Genomic DNA, 21,550 nt, shown 5'->3' with positions numbered 1-21,550 from the left:
CATACATCCTCTCTTACCACTTTTCTCAATACCAAAAGAAGTATCAAAGTATCAGACTATATCAATTACATTACACTGTAACTGTAACACTAACAGTAACACTGTCTATATCAAAATACTAAAAGAAATTACATTGTCTCCAACACTAACATTGTCTATATCAAAATACCAAAAAAAATTACATTGTCTCCATCTCCATCTAGTCTGATACTCCATCTACATATCATATTACACCAAAGTAACAATGTCTCCATCTCCATGACTCCATCTACATATCATAATTGAGAAAATTGTGTCAGATTAATTGACTTAAGAATAAAAAGATTTAAAAATTTGAAAAATCAAACATACCATTTCATTTCCTTTTGAAGCACATCTACTAATCAGATTCAATATCAGAAAGTCCCTCATTCAATTGTGGAATCGGAGCTAATTCTAAGAATGTATCAAATATAACAAAAATTAGACATAACAAACAATTAAATTTGAATAAAATAGAATCAATTATATACATATATACCTTCTTCGAGCTTCTCTAAATCTTCCAAATGCTCCTCAATATCAACTGACAAAGGTGAAGATCTTAACCAATTTTGTGCACAAATTAAAGCTTCAACAGTGTGAGGTGTAAGAGAGCTCCTATAATTACTAAGAACTCTACCCCCTGTGCTAAAAGCAGACTCTGAAGCAACAGTTGATATTGGCATAGCCAATATATCTCTAGCTATTAGACCAAGGGTAGGGTATTTGGTAGAATTCACCTTCCACCAATTTAAAATGTCAAAATCAGGATTTTTCTTCTCCCTAGGCTCTGTGAGATACAAATCCACTTCATTTTTACTCAAATTTGGATCTTGATCCATGTTCATCTCAAATTTATCATCCACTTCTGAAGATGTAACAAATTCCAATACTTCCACTTCTTGTGCAACACTTTCTACTTGGCCTTTCCGACTATAGCTTTCAAATATTCTAGTTAAATCCTTTACCTTACCACACAAAGAATCAGCAATCTCCTTCTCATAATATTGATGCAATCCCCAGCTAACAAATTGAAATTTACGACGAGGATCAAAAATTACAGCAATAAAGACCAATAGATTCATCTTTGAGACGTCCCCCCAATACTTACTATATTTACCTATCATATTGGTAGCCATCTTTGCAAGTATTGGGTCATCTTTGTGACATCCCATCCAAATATTAAATGCATCCAATATCTTACAATGTTCCAAGAAATATGTAGAAGATGTTACATAAGTTGAACCTGACACTTTCTTAGTGATTTCAAAAAACAACTTCAGAAATTTCACAAAACACTTAGCATTTTCCCAATCATCATTATTTGGGGCACCACCTTCCAACATTGCATACTCAACACACTTCTCACCTAATCTCTTAAATGCCTTTTGAAACTTCAATGCACTTTCAAGCATAATGTAGGTAGAGTTCCATCTAGTGGGACAATCATATTGCACAGTAGACTTGTCTTGTATCCTAGCTTCTTTAATACATACCTTAAACCTATCCAAACGACTAGCTGACCCACGAACAAATCGAACTGCAATCCTAATTTTGGAAATTGAAGAATGCATGTCCTTCAACTTCAATCCGTCGCCAACAACAAGGTTCAAAATGTGAGCACAACACCTAACATGTAAATGCTCCCCTTTTAATGGGTGTGAATTCCAGTCCTCCATTCTAGTTTTCAGGTAAGCAATAGCAAGATCATTTGAACTAGCATTATCAACCGTGATGGTGAAAACCTTATCTATCATCCAACCCTCCAAACACTTCTCAATCTTTTTTCCGACTACCTCCCCCCTATGAGACGTGATTGGACAAAAATTTAGAATTCTTTTATGCATCTTCCAATTTTCATCAATGAAATGTGCAGTAAGAACCATATAATTAATATTTTGCACAGATGTCCATGTATCAGTTGTTAGGGAGACACTTTGATTTTTCTTAGTAAACATGCTTCTCAGCTTATGTTTCTCACTAGTGTAAAGGTTCAAACAGTCCCTAGCAATTGCAATCCTTCCCGGAAGCACGAATCTAGGTTGTGTAACACTCATAAAATAACGAAATCCTTCATTTTCAACAAATGAAAAAGGCAGCTCATCCACAATTAACATTCTAGCTAAAGCCTGTCTACACAAATCACCATCAAAATGAATAGCAACAACCCCAGTACTACTAGTTCCTTTTGTTAGACGCTGGCCTAAGGATCTAGAGGGGGGGTGAATAGATCCAACACAGTTTTTCCGGGATTTTTACAGACTATAGCGAAAGCGGTTCTGAATCGACTTGCGTCTATTCCGGACCGCTATTGCAAAGGGTTATATGTGTTACAAAACCACAAGATATTCGAAATTCCGGATAAGGAGATATGCTATCGAATCAATACTTGTCACAACTGAAAATCAATTAACTTCTAGATTGACAAACTTTGATTTACAATGCAGTAAGGTGAATTAAGCAAATAGACAAACACTTGGTGACAATATTCAAATTGATGCTAATTCACGATGTGGTGAATTGTGATGTTTATGCAGAACTTTTAATTCACAATTTTAACACTTGAATCATTGATCAATTTAGCAATTATACCAATTATGAACAAAATGTAAATGAAAAAGTAAAAGCGACAAGAACACGATATTTGTTTAGGCAGTTCGTCGATCGTCCTCGCTACGACTACGTCTGCCCCAAATTCCAAATTGAAATTGGGTAATCTTTCATTAATGTTGAAAGTAGTATATACAAAGAAGATAACAAAGCGATAAACGATAAACCAATTATGTCGATCCTTTGAATCTTCTTCCCCCTTAATCTTGAGCCAGATCAAGGTTATCCAAGAGCTTCACTTTGATTCCCTTCTGCAGTGTCTTGATTCCTTGAACTCCCCGTTCCTCAATCGTTACATTCAGCCGAATCCTCAATGAACGCCTCTTGATAAAAACCCCCAAGAACCACCCGTCGTGGAGGACAAAACCCGCAGATTTTATTCACCAACAAACCCCACAAACCTTCACCCACTAGGAATCTTCAATTCCGTTCCATGGACGTTATCGAACTCATCACTAACCCGCAACGCAAGAATGATTATGTGTAATTGTGTTGGAGATGATGAAGAACGAAGATGAGAAGCGTTTGTGTATCTTTCAGTCGTTGATGTTGCTTGAATAATTACCCTTGCACAATATATATGATTGCATAACAGTTAGAACCAAGAGAAACTGATCTTTGAACTTTCTTGATCAGTTAGGTCGACCACTTGTAGTGCTTAGGTCGACCTAACAGAGCTTGCAGAATTTTGCTCCCAGTTAGGTCGACCTGTTGAAGGAGTAGGTCGACCAGAATCCTCTTCTGATGCATTCTGGGGACATTTTCACAGATTAGGTCGACCTAGTTGATGTGTAGGTCGACCTAACAGGCTGGTATGTAGAATTCATCAATTTAGGTCGACCTAAATGATGTGTGGGTCGACCTGGCAGGAGTATATGAATTTTTCTCCATTTTAGGTCGACCTGGGTTGATGGTAGGTCGACCTAACTGCTGCTTTTCTGCATTCTTCTTGTTTTGCTTGTGTTGAGTCAACCTTTAAACATATAATCATAATGGGTTGACCTATGAGTGATCAATGCTTGCTTTTCTTTAAGTTTTCTGCTTCCGTCTTGTTGTTTGAATGCTTATTTGAGTTTGCCATGAATCAAAAACATCTTTGAGTGTAATCTTGTATTCACATACTCCCCCTTTTTGATGATGGCAAACCATTTGTCTAAGCATTGGAAGTAAATGATAAGGACTCAACAGAGCTCCCCCGTACATCCAGCATCTATCTCTCAACAGGGCAGTCTCTCAACAGAGCTCCCCCGTACATCCAGCATCTATCTCCCTCTTTGTCAACATCAAAAAGAGAAAACAAGAGAATAGAAGAGTAACAAGAGGACCATAGATAACAATGCTAGCATGTACAGTATAGTAGATAAAAGGTAGTTAATGATAGCATGAGACACATATGTGAGCAAGAGCAGTTTTTTTTTTTTTTTATGCATGAAGTCACTATAAGCATGTTAATTGATAGCATATTATAGTATCAATATTATTTTTGGAAGTGAACAACAATTACGTTACCGCTTTTTCAATATGACGCCTGGCTTGATGATGCACTACCTTTATGCTAAGAAAAATGTTAGCAAGAAAGATATATATATATATATATATATATACATAAGGTAAAGAAATAATATTAAGAGAAAACAAACGTAATTAGCCCAAATTAGAGATATCGAGTATCCCTAATTCCCTACGAATGTTGAAGTATTGCTCCGTTGCTAGAGGTTTGGTGAAGATGTCAGCTAGTTGCTTCTTGCTTTCTACATGTTCAAAAGTAACGTCTCCTTTCTCTACATGATCTCGTAGAAAGTGATGCCTTATTTCAATATGTTTGGTACGTGAGTGTAAGACAGGATTTTTACTCAAGTTTATGGCGCTTGTGTTGTCGCACATGATAGGTATGCGATCAAGCTTAATACCAAAGTCAAGAAGTTGTTGCTTGAGCCATAATATTTGTGCACAGCAGCTTCCAGCAGCTACATATTCTGCCTCAGCAGTGGATAATGCAACCGATACTTGTTTCTTACTATGCCAACTTATCAATGAGTTTGAGAATAGATGACACGTTCCACTGGTGCTTTTTCTGTCGGATTTGCAGCCGGCAAAATCTGAATCGGAGAATCCTACCAAATGACACTCATTTCCTTTTGGATACCATAGGCCATATGTAGTAGTTCCACGTAAGTATCGCAGAATTCTTTTGACAGCTTTCAAGTGAGATTCTTTTGGGCAAGATTGATATCTTGCACACATACACACACTAAACATAATGTCTGGTCTTGAGGCAGTAAGATACAATAGTGAACCTATCATTCCTCGGTATAATTTCACATCAACCTCTTTACCTTTCTCATCTTTGTCTAGATTTGTATTTGTTGCCATAGGTGTGTCAATTTCCTTTGCTTCACTCATTCCAAATCTTTTGAGCAGCTCCGTACAATATTTAGTTTGATTCACAAACGTTCCATGACTGAGTTGCTTGATTTGTAGGCCAAGGAAGAAATTTAGCTCACCCATGAGACTCATCTCAAATTCACTATGCATAAGCTTAGAAAAGTCTTTGACAAGTTTTGCATTAGGCGACCCAAATATAATATCATCTACATAAATTTGGACTAAGAGAATATCCTCATCTTTTCTTTTAATAAAGAGAGTAGTGTCAACTTTACCTCTAGAGTACCCTTGACTAAGGAGAAATTTGCTCAAACGTTCATACCAAGCCCGAGGGGCTTGTTTAAGACCGTATAGAGCACGTTTCAGCTTATAGACATGAGTTGGATACATGTAATTCTCAAAGCCGGGTGGCTGAGCAACATAGACTTCTTCATTAATATAGCCATTTAGAAAGGCACTCTTAACATCCATTTGGAATAGTTTGAAGTCTTTAGAACAAGCATAAGCAAGTAAGAGGCGAATAGCTTCGAGACGTGCTACAGGAGCGTATGTCTCTTCATAATCAATACCTTCCTCTTGATTATAACCTTGGGCAACTAATCTAGCTTTGTTTCTAGTAATAACACCGTTTTCATCAAGTTTGTTACGAAAAACCCATCTAGTGCCTATTACTTGATGATCTCCCGGATGAGGGACTAAGTCCCAAACATCATTCCGTTTAAATTGGTTTAATTCTTCTTGCATGGCCATTAGCCAATGCTCATCAAGTAATGCATCCTTAGCGTTTTTCGGCTCAACTTGTGAAACAAAAGCAAAATGATGACAGAAGTTACTTATCTTTGAGCGTGTTGTAACGCCCCTTGAGATGTCCCCTATTATATTGTCAATTGGATGGTCTTTCACATTTGTCCAGGCCTTGGGAAGTTCTTCATTGTTTGAGATGCTTTCTCTTTCATTTTCATTGTGAGACTCATCTTTCTCTCTCTCAGCATCTTTCTTTACGATACTTTCATTCTCATCTTCCTTATCCTTGATAATGTCTTCAGTGGATGGACCTGCACCATTAAATGAAAGACCTTTCTCGACATATTTTGCATAAGATTCATCAAAAGAAACGTGTACTGACTCTTCTACTATAAGTAATATCTTATTATATATCCGATATGCTTTGCTGGATTGTGAGTAACCTAGGAATATGCCCTCATCAGCTTTAGCATCGAATTTGCCAAGATTATCCTTACCATTGTTCAAAACAAAACACTTGCAACCGAATACATGGAGATGAGATACATTTGGTTTTCTACCTTTTAGTAATTCATATGGAGTTTTGTTCAGTATAGGACGTATTATTATCCTATTCAAAACATAACATGCTGTACTAATCGCGTCAGCCCAGAAATACTTTGGTAAATTACTCTCATTTAGCATTGTTCTTGCCAGCTCCTCTAGAACCCGATTTTTACGTTCAACTACTCCGTTTTGTTGAGGTGTTCTAGGAGCTGAAAAGTTATGCTCAATTCCATGTTTATCACAATATTTTTCAAAAAGAAAGTTTTCAAACTCTCCACCGTGATCACTTCGAATTGCAACTATTTTGTTGTTCATTTTGTTTTGACATAATCTTGCAAATTGTGTGAAAGCTGGAAAATTTTGATCCTTACTAGGTAGAAAGATTGTCCAACAAAATCTCGAGTAATCATCGACAATGACAAAACCATAGGTGTTTCCACCTATGCTTTTAGTCCTTGAAGGGCCAAAGAGATCCATGTGAAGTAGTTCAAGAGGACGTGATGTTGAAACCACGTTCTTAGATTTAAAAGAGATTTTTGTTTGCTTTCCCTTTTGACAAGCATCACATAGATGATCTTTTGAAAACTTCATTTTGGGTAAGCCGATTACTAAATCTTTTGAGACAACTTTATTTAGTAAGTCAAAATTTATGTGGGCGAGACGTCTATGCCAAAGCCATGAGTCATCGCCTAGAGCAACTAGACACTTGGTACTAGACTTAGATACCTCATCCAAGTTTAGCATGTAGATGTTGTTTACTCTTAAGCCCTTAAACATAATGTCTCTTTTCTTAGTATGTTCTATTGTGCATCCAGAATTTGTAAACATTACTTTAAAATCTTTGTCGCACAATTGACTTATACTTAAAAGATTATGTTTAAGACCTTCTACTAGCAGCACATCAGTTATAGTAGTGGTAGAAGGGTTACCTACACTTCCTTTACCAAGTATGGCTCCCCGATTGTTATCTCCGTAGGTGACATACCCCTTTTTCTTTGCTTGAAACTCAACGAAAAGAGATAGGTCTCCAGTCATGTGTCTTGAACATCCACTATCAAGGAACCACAACCTTTCGGCAATGTCAAGACACTTTTCAGCTTTCTTTTTCTTGTTTTGATGAGCCATGAAACATAGGTTTGCTGATTCTTCTTCATCGCTTGATGAGCTTTCACTAGATGAATCACTTTCCCATGCTATGTAAGCTCTTTTAGATTTGTTATGACCTTTGCTTTGGTTCTTCTCCTTTTCTTTCTTAAGATATGGACAATCCGGTTTGTAGTGGCCGGCTTTCCCACAATTGAAGCAAAGACCTTTGATCTTTCCTTTGTTGTCGTCATCTTGTTTGAACATGTTTGATTGCTTTCTATAGTTGATCAAGCCTTTGTCGGAATGTTTTGCTCCATTTTTCTTTAGATATTTGTTGTATCTTCGCACAAACAGTCCCATTTCCTCATCATCGGAGTCTTCGTCATCACTTGTGTCACTATCCTTTGGCTCTCGTTTTGAGGTCTTGGAGCTCGAAGCTTTTAGAGCTATTGACTTCTTCTCTACCTCTTTCTCCATGTTCTTTTCTTTCTTTGTCCTCTTCTCATGCATGTCAAGGCATTTAAGATGCTGTTCATGTTCCTCTAGTTTACCAAAAAGAGTGGTAATGTCTAAAGTGTTGAGATCATTTGCTTCCTTAATTGCTGTAACTTTGGGTTGCCATTCCCTGTTCAAACACCTTAAGATTTTGTTAGTAGCAACTGCATTGGAAACAGGTCTATCAAGAGAATTCAATCGATTTTTCAGGTGAACGAATCTTTTCTGCATGCTTTCGATGGTTTCACCATCTTCCATGTGAAAAAGTTCGAACTCTTGAGTTAGCGTATTGATCCTAGCTAGTTTGACATCATCCGTTCCCTCGTGGGCAACTTGCAATGTGTCCCACATAGCTTTAGCTGATCTACAATGGGAAACGCGATAGTATTCATCAACTCCTAGAGCTGAGATTAGAATGTTTCTCGCTTTCCAATCGTATGCATATTTCTTTTCATCTTCAGCATTCCAAGTATCTTCTGGTTTTGGAACAACTGCACCAGCTGCATTTGTCATGGTGATCTGGAATGGACCATTGAAAATAGCTGTCCAGATGTTCCTATCAATTGCATTGATATGGACACACATACAATCCTTCCAATAGCCGTAGTTTTCGCCGTTGAAAACTGGAGCTCTATTATGAGCCCCTTTAGGTCCGGAAGCCATCTTTCCAATAAGTGTTTCACGTAGCACGGAATAAACCAGAGCTCTTGATGCCACTTGTTAGACGCTGGCCTAAGGATCTAGAGGGGGGGTGAATAGATCCAACACAGTTTTTCCGGGATTTTTACAAACTATAGCGAAAGCGGTTCTGAATCGACTTGCGTCTATTCCGGACCGCTATTGCAAAGGGTTATATGTGTTACAAAACCACAAGATATTCGAAATTCCGGATAAGGAGATATGCTATCGAATCAATACTTGTCACAACTGAAAATCAATTAACTTCTAGATTGACAAACTTTGATTTACAATGCAGTAAGGTGAATTAAGCAAATAGACAAACACTTGGTGACAATATTCAAATTGATGCTAATTCACGATGTGGTGAATTGTGATGTTTATGCAGAACTTTTAATTCACAATTTTAACACTTGAATCATTGATCAATTTAGCAATTATACCAATTATGAACAGAATGTAAATGAAAAAGTAAAAGCGACAAGAACACAATATTTGTTTAGGCAGTTCGTCGATCGTCCTCGCTACGACTACGTCTGCCCCCAATTCCAAATTGAAATTGGGTAATCTTTCATTAATGTTGAAAGTAGTATATACAAAGAAGATAACAAAGCGATAAACGATAAACCAATTATGTCGATCCTTTGAATCTTCTTCCCCCTTAATCTTGAGCCAGATCAAGGTTATCCAAGAGCTTCACTTTGATTCCCTTCTGCAGTGTCTTGATTCCTTGAACTCCCCGTTCCTCAATCGTTACATTCAGCCGAATCCTCAATGAACGCCTCTTGATAAAAACCCCCAAGAACCACCCGTCGTGGAGGACAAAACCCGCAGATTTTATTCACCAACAAACCCCACAAACCTTCACCCACTAGGAATCTTCAATTCCGTTCCATGGACGTTATCGAACTCATCACTAACCCGCAACGCAAGAATGATTATGTGTAATTGTGTTGGAGATGATGAAGAACGAAGATGAGAAGCGTTTGTGTATCTTTCAGTCGTTGATGTTGCTTGAATAATTACCCTTGCACAATATATATGATTGCATAACAGTTAGAACCAAGAGAAACTGATCTTTGAACTTTCTTGATCAGTTAGGTCGACCACTTGTAGTGCTTAGGTCGACCTAACAGAGCTTGCAGAATTTTGCTCCCAGTTAGGTCGACCTGTTGAAGGAGTAGGTCGACCAGAATCCTCTTCTGATGCATTCTGGGGACATTTTCACAGATTAGGTCGACCTAGTTGATGTGTAGGTCGACCTAACAGGCTGGTATGTAGAATTCATCAATTTAGGTCGACCTAAATGATGTGTGGGTCGACCTGGCAGGAGTATATGAATTTTTCTCCATTTTAGGTCGACCTGGGTTGATGGTAGGTCGACCTAACTGCTGCTTTTCTGCATTCTTCTTGTTTTGCTTGTGTTGAGTCAACCTTTAAACATATAATCATAATGGGTTGACCTATGAGTGATCAATGCTTGCTTTTCTTTAAGTTTTCTGCTTCCGTCTTGTTGTTTGAATGCTTATTTGAGTTTGCCATGAATCAAAAACATCTTTGAGTGTAATCTTGTATTCACACCTTTATTATCTTGAACACTAAGAACAGTTTGGGTAGGATCAAGATTTTTGGGAAATTTTTTACATTGTATTCTTAAATGATTTGATAAATTGGAGGTTCCATTTCTGTGTGAATCAGCAGCATAAGATGTATTTTTACACCACTTACACACAACCCTACCATCTACTTTGTCAAAATGCTCCCAAACCCAAGATTTAGGCCTACAAGGTTTTTTTTTACCTGGCTCATCAGCATTAGAAACATCCTTTGTCTTTGTAGATGCTTCCCCGACTTTCCTTTTCTTGATGTTTTCAACATTGCCACATTGATCTTTGTCACCTTGATCAATAGTTTGAGGTAGTGGTTCTGTTGTAGGCATTGATGATGGATTATTTTCAGCCTGCAAATATGATGAACAAAAAATTATTATGGCTCTGTTGTCATTATATTTATTCATTCATTGAAACTAATTATTTTAGTTTATGTATTCATTCAATATTAGTTAAGTATTAGCATGATCACTAAATAAATAATCATAATTTTTTCACTAAGAATAGATTATACAAAAGCAGGTGAATACTAAGAACAGTTTATACAAAAGCAGGTGAATAAAAAAATAAATAATCATAATTTGTTCAAATGAGTAAGTATTAGCATCACCACTAAATAAATAATTATAATAGCAGGTGAATAAAAAAATAAATAATCATAACAAGCTAGGTGAATAATTTTGTATAGATTCATTCATGAATGGCAGAGATACAATCTTTCCTAACAAAACAAATCGGTGCAGTAGAAGAAATCCACTCGCAAAGAAGAAAGAAAAAGATACATAAACACTGCAAACAATTATCATTACCTTACTGTAACTTAGTCTCTAAAATTGACTCTAACAATTATCATTAACTTTCATACTATAACTATTAATTAATTAATAATTAAATGTTACTACTAATTCATTTCTATCTTGAATTTCTATCTTTCTGGTGCACATTACAAAACTTTCACAATATGCTTTTGGGAAAGACAGCAAAATTAAAAACATATGGAAGCACCAGCATGATTAGAGCGAGAGTGAGGGAGCATGATTACAGCAATATTAAAAACATACACAAAATTAGATTCAACACCCACAAAATCTAAAATACGTAATGCCAAATAAAAATCATATTCAGTACCTGATTTTCTGTCATCGATATGGAATTGGAAGCACCAGCATGAGATCCAACATCAGAACTCACTTCCTTTTCCTTATCAATAATAGTCATATCTAATATCTGAAGGAAAAAATTGCAGAAACAAAAAAATAAATAACTGGGCTGATGAGATATACAAGGAAATTGTAGAAACAAAAATAGAAAAATTTTGCAGAGGAAATGTACACAATCTTTTAGAAAGAAAATTGAAAAAAAAATAGAGTTTCACACTTTCACCTTTGTTGATGCAGAAACGAAATTGAGTGAGATGGCGCCGAGAAACCAAGAGGGAGACGATGAGACTTGAGAGTTGAGACCGCGAGACTGAGTGAGATGGCGAGACCGAGAGGGAGAAGATGAAGCTGAAACGGCGGAGAGCGAGAGTGAGGGATAAAGAAAAACCCTAACGTAAGTGAGAGAATAAAGTTGAATAGGAACTAGGAACTGAGTCACGTGAGTCATGTGCAATACTGCAAGTGCAATTGGATATGGAAATATATTAAATTAATTATAGAAATTTAAAACTTAAGTTAATTATGCGGTTCAGTTTGGTTTGGTTCGGTTTTGTAAAATGAAAACCGCAAACCGAACCGAACCGCGCGGTTCAGTGCAAAAATCATCCAAATTCATCCAAACCAAATGCGGTTTTTGCGGTTTTCGGTTTGGATTGGTTCGATTTGCGGTTTTACTTTTGGATTGGTTCGGATACGATCACCCCTACTCCAAAGGCTTCTATATATTTGGGGTTTCTAGGTTTGCATTGCACACAAGCACAAACCCTAAACACAAACACACAATACAAACACATAAAATGTCTCGCATTAGGCCAGATGGATGTCACCGAACATCAATGAAGCGTCCCGATCCTGAACCGGAATACCGCATAAAGGGTGAGCATGTCATTTTCTCTCCCGTCAAACCACACGTGTCGGTGAAGTTTTAGAATATCTATTCCTTCGACTAATTCAAGAGGACTATCATGTCTTTTTTAGAGGGGGAGTACAAACCCAGAGAAGAAATCAAAATGATCCAGAGGCTTATAACAAGTACCTCGTCCGCGACCGGAAAAACGGAACGTTGGCGAGTTGAAGTGAAATGAGACATGGATTGCATTCAAATGATGCATGGATTAGATGACATTGTTTTAACCGTTGTAATTTCTTAGATCTATTAGTTTTCTTAATTTTCTGTTTGAAATTTCGGTGTAATATCGATTAATCAATGAATCAATGAAATGTATTTTATGTTTACAAATGCTTCTGTTTTGGTTTTCTGGTTGTTGGTTTATTCCGTAGATGCATATACGGAAGACTTCCGTAGGTGCATCTACGGAACAGAACAACGTTAAATAAAAAATAAGTGCTTTTGGGGATCCATCTACGAAAACACGAGGATAAAATGGTCAATTCAATGGTGTGTAAAGAGAGAAATTCTCAATTTTTTTTTCATATATAATGTCTGTGTAAATCTTTATTATTATTTTATTATTACTCCGCTGTAGATTAATTTGGTGATATTATTTTTCACTCTCCATCTCTTCCGTTGAACCCTTTCCTTTCTCTTCCTCGAACTTTAACTAAACCAAAACCCAACTTTTCTAAACTTTCTTCATATTTAATTTCATTTAATTCCTAAACACTGCTACTACACAACCAGCACCCACACACCCAATCTTCATATATATACTCTGATTCTTCATCTCTCTCAATGAAACGAGGCTACCGAGAATCTCCTTCATCTTCATTCGGCCCTCCTCAATCTAAATCTAGACATAATTCTCAAGGTATGATTTCACCATTTTCAACGCCGATTTTTTGTTGCATCGATCTAGGTTTCCCTAATTTCACCTTTATTTTGAACATTGGTCTCGTATCAATTTATTTGAGCTTTTGTTTTGTAATATTAGGTTAAGTTTCAACAGTAAAGTTAAAAGTAAAGGATTCACTGTGTAATTAATAATAATAATAATAGTCAGTTTTGCTAGTATATTTGATAAAAAAGAAGTACTACTATGACATTGAGCTTTGATGAATTAGTAATTTAATGTAAATCAAACCTACGTAGCTTTGATACCTCTGAAAAAAAGTGTGTCAGGGTTGGTGTCTGAAACAGGTGCGGGTTGTGGCTTATTTTCGATTGAGTTATTGTGTGTAGGTGATGCGAATTTCCTGGAGGATGAAACCACGAAGAATTTCGCTCAGAAAGTAGCTGATCATTACAGTGCAAGATCAAACCAGACCCTGGAAGAACGAGAAGCTAGCCCAATTATTCATTTGAAGAAACTTAATAATTGGGTATACGTGTATTTTCCGTAATATATGATTTTGCCATCACTGTCACCGTGGTATTAGATGATTTTTTATTAATGGTTTTTTCAATTTTGTTATTTAACAGATTAAGAGTGTCTTAATTCAGCTTTACGCTCGCCGAGGAGATGCAGTACTCGACCTTGCATGTGGCAAGGTGTTGATGGTTTTCAGCTGTTGTTTATATACTGCAACTCATTCTTAGTTTCTTATCGCTGCTTTCGTATTTTGGTTTCACTAGGGTGGTGATCTTATCAAATGGGACAAGGCGAAAATTGGATATTATGTTGGTATTGACATTGCTGACGGTTCAGTAAGTTTTAAACTTTTCTGCGCTGGTTTTCCCTATCTGGTTGTTTATACAATCATTACCATCTAATCATACTATATTCGATCGGAAAAAACATTCAACACAATCATTCAAGTCATTTCTGCGCAACAATTAAGGATATACTTTAAACTTAGCCTTATATTTTGCGAAATATTATTCACAAAATCTTGCTGCTGACTACATCTTATTTTAATTTCAATTTCTTCAAACGACAATAACAAGACATTAAATTGTTCGTAGTACACTGATACATATTTTTTATGTTCTTACTAGTGGCAGTAAATTTTCTATTATAATTTTATATTCCCCTAATTTTAGGAAACATTGTATACCTTATTTTTCCAAACTAGTTGTAATTGTGTTATATTTGTAATCTGAGTTCAACCATCCCTGCAGATCAAAGATTGCCGTACCCGTTACAATGGTGATGCTGACCATCATCAACGACGTAAAAAGTTTTCATTTCCTGCTCGCCTCATGTGTGGAGATTGTTACGAGGTGATTAATATTTCATGGAAAAAAATAGCTTTATACTTATCACTTAATGTTTTGAAGTTTACGTTTCATCTCTGTATTTTGTTAAGGACATTGATGGTTTGTTTGGGAACAAATTGAGAAGGGTATGAAAATTGGAAGATACTGTGAAAAACTGAAAATAGATGGGGGAATATTAGATTCACAACTTTTTCTCTTTCTTTAAATTCATTTTCCTCAAATCATTTGAATCAAAATGAACATAAATGTGTTTTGTCTCATTCTCGATAAATTTTCTTTCTTTTTCTGTTTCTGCTTTTCTTCTGCCATCACAAGTGTTGTTAGCATACTATACTCCCATACCTCTTGACATTGAAATTTCAAAACCAGAAAACTTAAATGATAAGTAATGCAGAGAAAGTGATATTCAGCTTCAATAATAATTTCTGTATTTGTTAAGATGTTAAAAGTAGGCGTTGTTGTTCATGTCATTTACAATTTCAGGTTCGCTTAGACAAAGTTCTTGCAGACGATGCTCCTTTTGATATCTGTAGTTGCCAGGTAAATGATGCACTCTTGTGTTAATATAGATTATCGTATTTATGCTGAAAGTAATGTTATCAAATAGCGGCGCCATGGCCGCTATGGCGGTTATACATGGCAGTTTTTGGGCTCGCCGCAATGGTAAATATCGGCCGATATTGCGGGTTTTTCCGCTATAACAGCACCGCAAAGTGGCCGATATGGCGGGATTTTGGCTCTCCGCCATGGACTGCCATCCACCATCGACAACACTGGCTGAAACCGATGTATACTACTATAAAATGTGATCTCTTTAGAAGTGCTCTCTCCTAGAAACTACCTTGTTTTCTGCATCAACTTTTGGATCATGTTTTCTTGTTAAAAATCCGTATGTATTTCTTTTATTACACTTTTTGCATCTAGATTCTCAAGTGTTTTTGCAATATTGCCTTACTGTTTAATCTCTTTTAGCTCACGACATACCAATTACAAACTTGTTGCATCTTGAAAGTGTTTATTTCTAATCTGATAAACATTTTAAATGCTGCAGTTTGCATTGCATTACTCCTGGTCTACAGAGGCACGTGCTCGGCGAGCATTGGCTAATGTGTCGGCTTTACTTCGTCCCGGAGGCATTTTCATTGGAACTATGCCAGATGCCAATGTGATTATCAAGAAGCTTAGAGAAGGTTTTTGATGCACTTAAATTCTAATTACCATTCTTTCAAAATAAACTTAGTCGTTGATGAAATTATCTAACATCCATTGATCTATGTAGCGGACCTCATTTAGTTAGATAAGACATTGTGATTGTTGTTTTCTAAAACAAATCTAATGGAAATTTGATGTGAATATGCAGCTGAAGGATTGACTTTTGGCAACAGTGTCTACTGGATCCGTTTTGACAAAGAATTTTCTGATAAGGTAATTTTGTTCTCCTGATCCTCTTGCTTCATCATTTTCTTTTATAATGTGTGGAACTTGTACAATTGTGGGAGTGATTTTGTGAGTTCTACATCTAACCAAATTTCTCCTGTGATTCAGAAATTTAAATCTTCCAGCCCCTTTGGAACCAAGTACACGTTCCATTTGGAGGTATCATTTCTTTTTACTCTTCTCATTTTTCTAAGCATCTAATAGCTGTTTTCCCATAACACGAGGCTGATCGTGAGATTGTATGTCAAACTAATGTAAGATGTATGACCACTACACTAACATATTAAGTTATCATTCAGCAGCACATTTGTTACTTGTTCATAACCCTTTAACTCTTGCAGATTTTTGACTAAGTCATTTATTTAAACGGGTCTAAGTACTAACATTTTTCAAGTGAGTCTAACTAAAAGCTCGAGTTTAGCTTGTTAAAAGGAGCAGAGTTTAACCTGGACTCATTTATTTAAATGAGCCTAGCTAAAAAAAATTCATATATTATTCGCCACTATAAAAAAGAAATTTCAAAATTAATTTATTACTCTATGTCTCAATAGAGTTCTATGTATTTACTTATTATAAATAAAAAACAATGACTAGGAAATCATTATCATCAATTTATGAGTAGATTACAATGAAGCCCATATATATGTAGTACAATCATGGATATGATACTACAATGATATGAGAAATGAAATATTTAAAATTCAAGAAATGACATAGCTTAGGTATGTTAATAAAATTAATAAAAGAAACATATATAGAATATTTGTAAAAAATACATTAATAATTCCTCATTAATGTATAGCTATAATGACCATTGACTACAATTTACCAAAGATACATGTAATAAAAACAAAAATTATAGAGTTTTTTTGCCTAAATTAAAATACATTTTAACATTGTTGTGACACTGAGGCCGTAACTACAAAGACAGAGGATCTACGAGTCTTCTCTTTGTTTCTGGGGAGAGAGCTTTTTTTTCTTTCAAAATGTCAAGGCTTGAACTTGACTCGTTAAAATAATCAAGTTCAATCTCAAGTTTAGGTTAGTTTATTTAATTAAGAAAACAAGCTCGGTGGACGATTTATCGAGTTCGAATTGTTTCCAATGTAGTTTTTTTATTTTTTATTTTTCCATAACACCCTTATTTTTAAGACTTATATGCACTATTTAAAACATTGCTTTTTGTTGCAGGATGCTGTTGATTGTCCTGAATGGATTGTACCCTTTGACGTATTCAAGTCATTAGCCGAAGAGGTATGTATTATTGCCTGCAAAACTATTAAATTGACGTATTCAACGGCTAAAATTAAAGTTTGTGGGTTTCACATTGGAGTTTGATTATAATTTGCAGTATGATTTTGAGCTTGTTTTCGCAAAGAACTCGCATGAATTTGTTCACGAGTATATGAAACGACCGGAATTTGTGGAGCTCATGCGAAGACTTGGTGCATTGGGGGATGGCAACCAAGATCAGGGTAACCCTTCGTAACTGTGCTGTTTCATTTTCTATTAAATTTTAAAAGAGGAAAGACTGTCATTAACTTGTCATTCTTCTGCTTTTGTATCATATTCGTCTTAATTCCCTTTGCTTATTTCAGTTTCTTAATAGTGTCCAAATTTCAATATTCATGATATATGTTTTTAAATTTAAATTTACAAAAGAACTGTACTGTTAAAATGAAATTTTATACAGAAAAATGTGTGACTAAAATTGATAATTATGTTGAAGTTTCCTTTATATATTAAGGTGCAGATTAAAGATTATTACATTTCCCTGTCAGTTTTTGAAATCTTTTATATTTATATTAGGTACACTGTCAACGGATGAATGGGAAGCAGCATATTTATACATGTCATTTGTATTGAGAAAGGTAATTGTGTTGGCTAGTTCATTTCATGCTGATAATGCCAGCATTTGTCAAAATTTGCTAGCTAAATTCGGTTTTCTTTCTGAACTAACAGCGAGGCCAACCTGACAAAAACCAAGCTAGCAGCAAAAAAGACCGAGGATTGATGCATATTACAGAGGACGACATAATGTTTATTAATGGCTATGACTATTGACGACTAACACAAAACAAATAAACTAGTGACTTGCTTTTCGAGAAAGGAAATCAAACCGCAGAGGGTATGAAGCCAACCTTCACTGGCAATTTGCCATGAGCCAGTACCATATATCTCACAATCTTTTGTTGAATGTTGTAAGTTGGCAATAAATGGTTGAAGAGAATTTTCTGCCCTAGAAAGTGTAAGTTAAAAATCATGAAAAGTAAAACATAAGTAAAAAGAATATCACAATTATTTATTTAGTTTTCCATGACGACATATATAGACATGTATCATATATGTATTTATATATTTTTTTCTTCTAAATTTTCCCTTATATTTATTCATCTTATAGTAATTACTAAGTTGTAGAACATATATATTTTTAATTAGGACTCAAGTAACACAACATATATAGTTCAATTCATATTACAAAGATTCATAATCATGAAAATATGAATGAAGTTGATTAACATAGGACCATCGAAGAAAAAAAAATTAATATGGTAAAATATAATATGATTTTAAAAATTTATATTTTTAGAGAATATATAATTAAAACTTTTTTGGACTTGATATTGAATAAAAAGTTCTTAGATTTTATAAATTATAGACTAAATAGTAAATTAATAATTGAAATTTACATTGATCAACTCTTATATGGATTATAAATTTAATGATTAATCATAAATAATATATACAAATAATTTTATATAATACTTTTTATAATGTATTATTCACATAAATAAAAAATAATTAAATTTTTTTATGTATAATTTATTAAGATTTTTCATATTGTAAAATTTTATTTTGTATTTAACATAATTTTTAAATATGTTTAATCATATGACTGTATTTAACTACTTAATCAAATATATTATTTCGTTTAAAAAAAATTTAAGGTAAAAATTCTAAAAATCTAGTAGTTTCTAAGACCATTTACAATGGTTTCAACACTCAACACCCACTTTTTCAACTCCCAACACTCCATATCATTTTCTCTCTCTTCCACCTCACACTCAACACTACTCTAAACATCCATTGGAAGAGATTTTGCATGTTGAGTTCAACTAAACACACCCATTGCACATGGTCTAATGTGAAAGTTCCATAGTGCAGACCAAACTGCCCAACCCACTTCATGCATATCTAAATAATACTTAAAAAAAATAAATAATCAAACTCTTTGTGTCATCTATTAGAGCGAAGGTGTAAAGTCCCAATAAATATTTAATATGCAATTCAATAAAATAATATTATAAAATAGTCTTGAAAGCTTATAAATAGGGTAAGCTTTGTTTCTAGTCCTCACTTGTAGAATTTGCACAATTTTTTCATTATGAAACGTTTCTACATCATTCATTTTTGAATGTCCACTTACATATTACATATGAATTCACAACATTTTAGGTAGTTCATAAACATTTCACATGAAAGTTAATAACACACTTGGCACCATCTAAAAGTGTAATATTTGGTGAGGAACATTGACACCATGCTCATGTGGGAGACAAACACACTCGAATTTTGAAATATAAACTCGCTCAACTTGATCCAAGATCCCTTTAAATGACAAGACAAGATACATTGGAGTTGCATAGTAGCTGTCTAACATTAGAGAATTATGTACTAAATTATTTAAAAAATTTCCTTAAATACTCCAAAGTACTAATAAGTAAAACCCCCCTATCAGGGTCTTACAAATGCATTCCCCTTAGAGGGAAATCGGAAATAGAATAAGTAAGCACGATGAATAAAAATTAAAATTTCTATTTTGATGTATTCTTAAATCATATATTTATTATTACCTTTTGTAGCGCAAAATTGTTGCTCATTGAAACTGACTTAATCATGAGTGTTGCACGAAAGACAACGTCTTAATTCAGTCCATTCAAATATAATTTTGAACGAAATAAGCTTTCACCTACACTGCTAGTTGTGATAGATTGAAATCTTTAGAGAGGACGCGAGCTTAGATTCTTAGTGCGACTAAAGTTTTGAGAATCTATGAATGAGTGACTATCATCTCAATATAAGGATTCCATTTATAGAGCCACTAATGTGCATCATAACTTATGACATACTTTGTTTCTTTAATTGACGATAGTTCTTCGTAAGAGTGCACCACCAAATTATAAACAAATCTTATTCATTTAGTTAATCTCCAATCTATTTGTCCTTATGTGCGTGACCTTATAGATTAATATAATATTGATAATAATGTCATCTAACATACTCTTTTAGTGATAATGTTCTTGTGTAAAATTACCCTTTTTACTAATATCAAATATAAGGCATAATATGTGTTACCATTTCATTGTCTAATATTATAATTCTTGATACCCAAGTATACTTAGTAATAACAAATAGCTCAATATTTTATATTGGTTTATTTCAACATCACCATGCATTTTATATTTATACTCAATCAAAGGACGCGTAGATACTACTATCACCTATGTAGGAGGAAAAAATTCTATCTTGGTTACACATTCTCCTTTGCATGATCCCTGGAGAACCCAATTAACTGAATTTATAATTGTCTTGTTAAATACAACATTTGGCAAAACTAAAGGGACCAACCCCTAATGCAGAGACCATAATGCGTTGAGATCGAAGGATGAAATACAACACACTTTGTAGTATTCTCGTCGTGGTTCAATCCAGTATAAATATTAACTCATAACATTCATACACATGCCAAAATTTAATATCTCATATCCTTGACTTATGTTATCTAATCATTAATTGATGACAATTATAACAAGTGTACTAGTCTCATTGAAGTAATAAAATTAATTCGTCTTCACATGAATTGTAAATTTAACTAGGTAATAATAATGTGATTTAAAGTAAATAACAAGGGTGGTTTTCAATAAAGTTTTGGTTACACAAATAAGATATTAAATTTGCTGGAGTAAATTTCGATAATGAAAGACGATTAGATCTTTGTTTTGAATCCCATAATTATACCTGTTGATAAACTGTATATTAATTAAATTAAAATTACACTATCAAGAATGCATCGTCGTTTAGCTATCCATGCTATGAAAGTGGGTGACATGTAACACTCCATTTCTATCCGGTAATTATAATAAAAATCAGAGTATAAAAATTCCAACCAACACATAGAATATCACATTTGCAGCTTAATAACAACGACATAAACACATTCAATACATATACATAACACTTTTAAATGGAGGAACTCATATTCCACCTATTTAGTCTTTAAAAAAATAAATCAACTTTAATTAACCACGCAGCGGATTCACAACCTTAAACTTCAAATCAAATACCCTAATATGTTGTCCAATTTAAATCAACTCCAAGACATCAAGTCTTTAGCTTCAAATAAACATAGCATCTTACTTCGACATAAAACAACTTCAAAAATAATAAGTCTTAAGAAAACAACTCAAAAATTCAGCAATGGAAACAAATCAACAATAAGGAAAAACATGCGTTCGTCCCCCCGAGTGCTACGTATCAGAGCGACAACACCGACTCGAACTAATGAAGGTAACAACTATCCTTCTTGATTACTTGCACGTTACCAATAGAGGGTAACATTCAAACATAAGGGGTGAGATATCGAACTATATAATCGAGTG

General features: G+C 34.6%; 2 protein-coding genes across 2 annotated transcripts; one reads left to right on the top strand and one right to left on the bottom strand.

The window, feature by feature from the left end:
- On the bottom strand, positions 1-11,783 carry LOC131626409 (zinc finger BED domain-containing protein RICESLEEPER 2-like). Its single transcript, XM_058897224.1, has 7 exons — positions 11,559-11,783; positions 11,304-11,402; positions 10,147-10,525; positions 935-2,206; positions 521-889; positions 352-435; positions 1-268 (listed from the first exon to the last, which is right to left on the bottom strand). Exons 1-6 carry the CDS (start codon positions 11,781-11,783, stop codon positions 380-382), a joined length of 2,400 nt encoding a protein of 799 aa, XP_058753207.1. The 3' UTR covers positions 1-268; positions 352-379.
- A 1,054-nt stretch (positions 11,784-12,837) lies between these two features.
- Positions 12,838-18,273, top strand: LOC131626398 (mRNA cap guanine-N7 methyltransferase 1-like). The gene is made up of 13 exons (XM_058897213.1): positions 12,838-13,104; positions 13,476-13,615; positions 13,716-13,784; positions 13,869-13,940; positions 14,355-14,456; positions 14,937-14,993; positions 15,505-15,643; positions 15,814-15,878; positions 15,999-16,049; positions 17,082-17,144; positions 17,242-17,365; positions 17,700-17,761; positions 17,853-18,273. The coding sequence occupies exons 1-13, from the start codon at positions 13,029-13,031 to the stop codon at positions 17,952-17,954; spliced, it is 1,122 nt and encodes a 373-aa protein (XP_058753196.1). The 5' UTR covers positions 12,838-13,028; the 3' UTR covers positions 17,955-18,273.
- The last annotated feature ends 3,277 nt before the right edge of the window (positions 18,274-21,550 follow it).

Source organism: Vicia villosa, unplaced genomic scaffold (assembly GCF_029867415.1).
Source record: "Vicia villosa cultivar HV-30 ecotype Madison, WI unplaced genomic scaffold, Vvil1.0 ctg.000286F_1_1, whole genome shotgun sequence".
Classification (NCBI taxonomy): domain Eukaryota; kingdom Viridiplantae; phylum Streptophyta; class Magnoliopsida; order Fabales; family Fabaceae; genus Vicia; species Vicia villosa.
The sequence above is the reverse complement of the archived record's forward strand: the minus strand, read 5'-3'. Positions and strand labels throughout refer to the sequence as shown.

Bases quoted from the DNA above. Each gene is read 5' to 3' on its own strand.
- LOC131626409 (XM_058897224.1), bottom strand. From the start codon at position 11,783: ATGACTCACGTGACTCAGTTCCTAGTTCCTATTCAACTTTATTCTCTC. The intron at 11,403-11,558 runs GTGAAAGTGTGA...TTTTTCCTTCAG, and splicing joins TCGTTTCTGCATCAACAAAG to ATATTAGATATGACTATTAT. The intron at 10,526-11,303 runs GTACTGAATATG...TCATATTTGCAG, and splicing joins TATCGATGACAGAAAATCAG to GCTGAAAATAATCCATCATC.
- LOC131626398 (XM_058897213.1), top strand. From the start codon at position 13,029: ATGAAACGAGGCTACCGAGAATCTCCTTCATCTTCATTCGGCCCTCCT. The intron at 14,457-14,936 runs GTGATTAATATT...TTACAATTTCAG, and splicing joins TGTGTGGAGATTGTTACGAG to GTTCGCTTAGACAAAGTTCT. The intron at 15,644-15,813 runs GTTTTTGATGCA...GTGAATATGCAG, and splicing joins TATCAAGAAGCTTAGAGAAG to CTGAAGGATTGACTTTTGGC.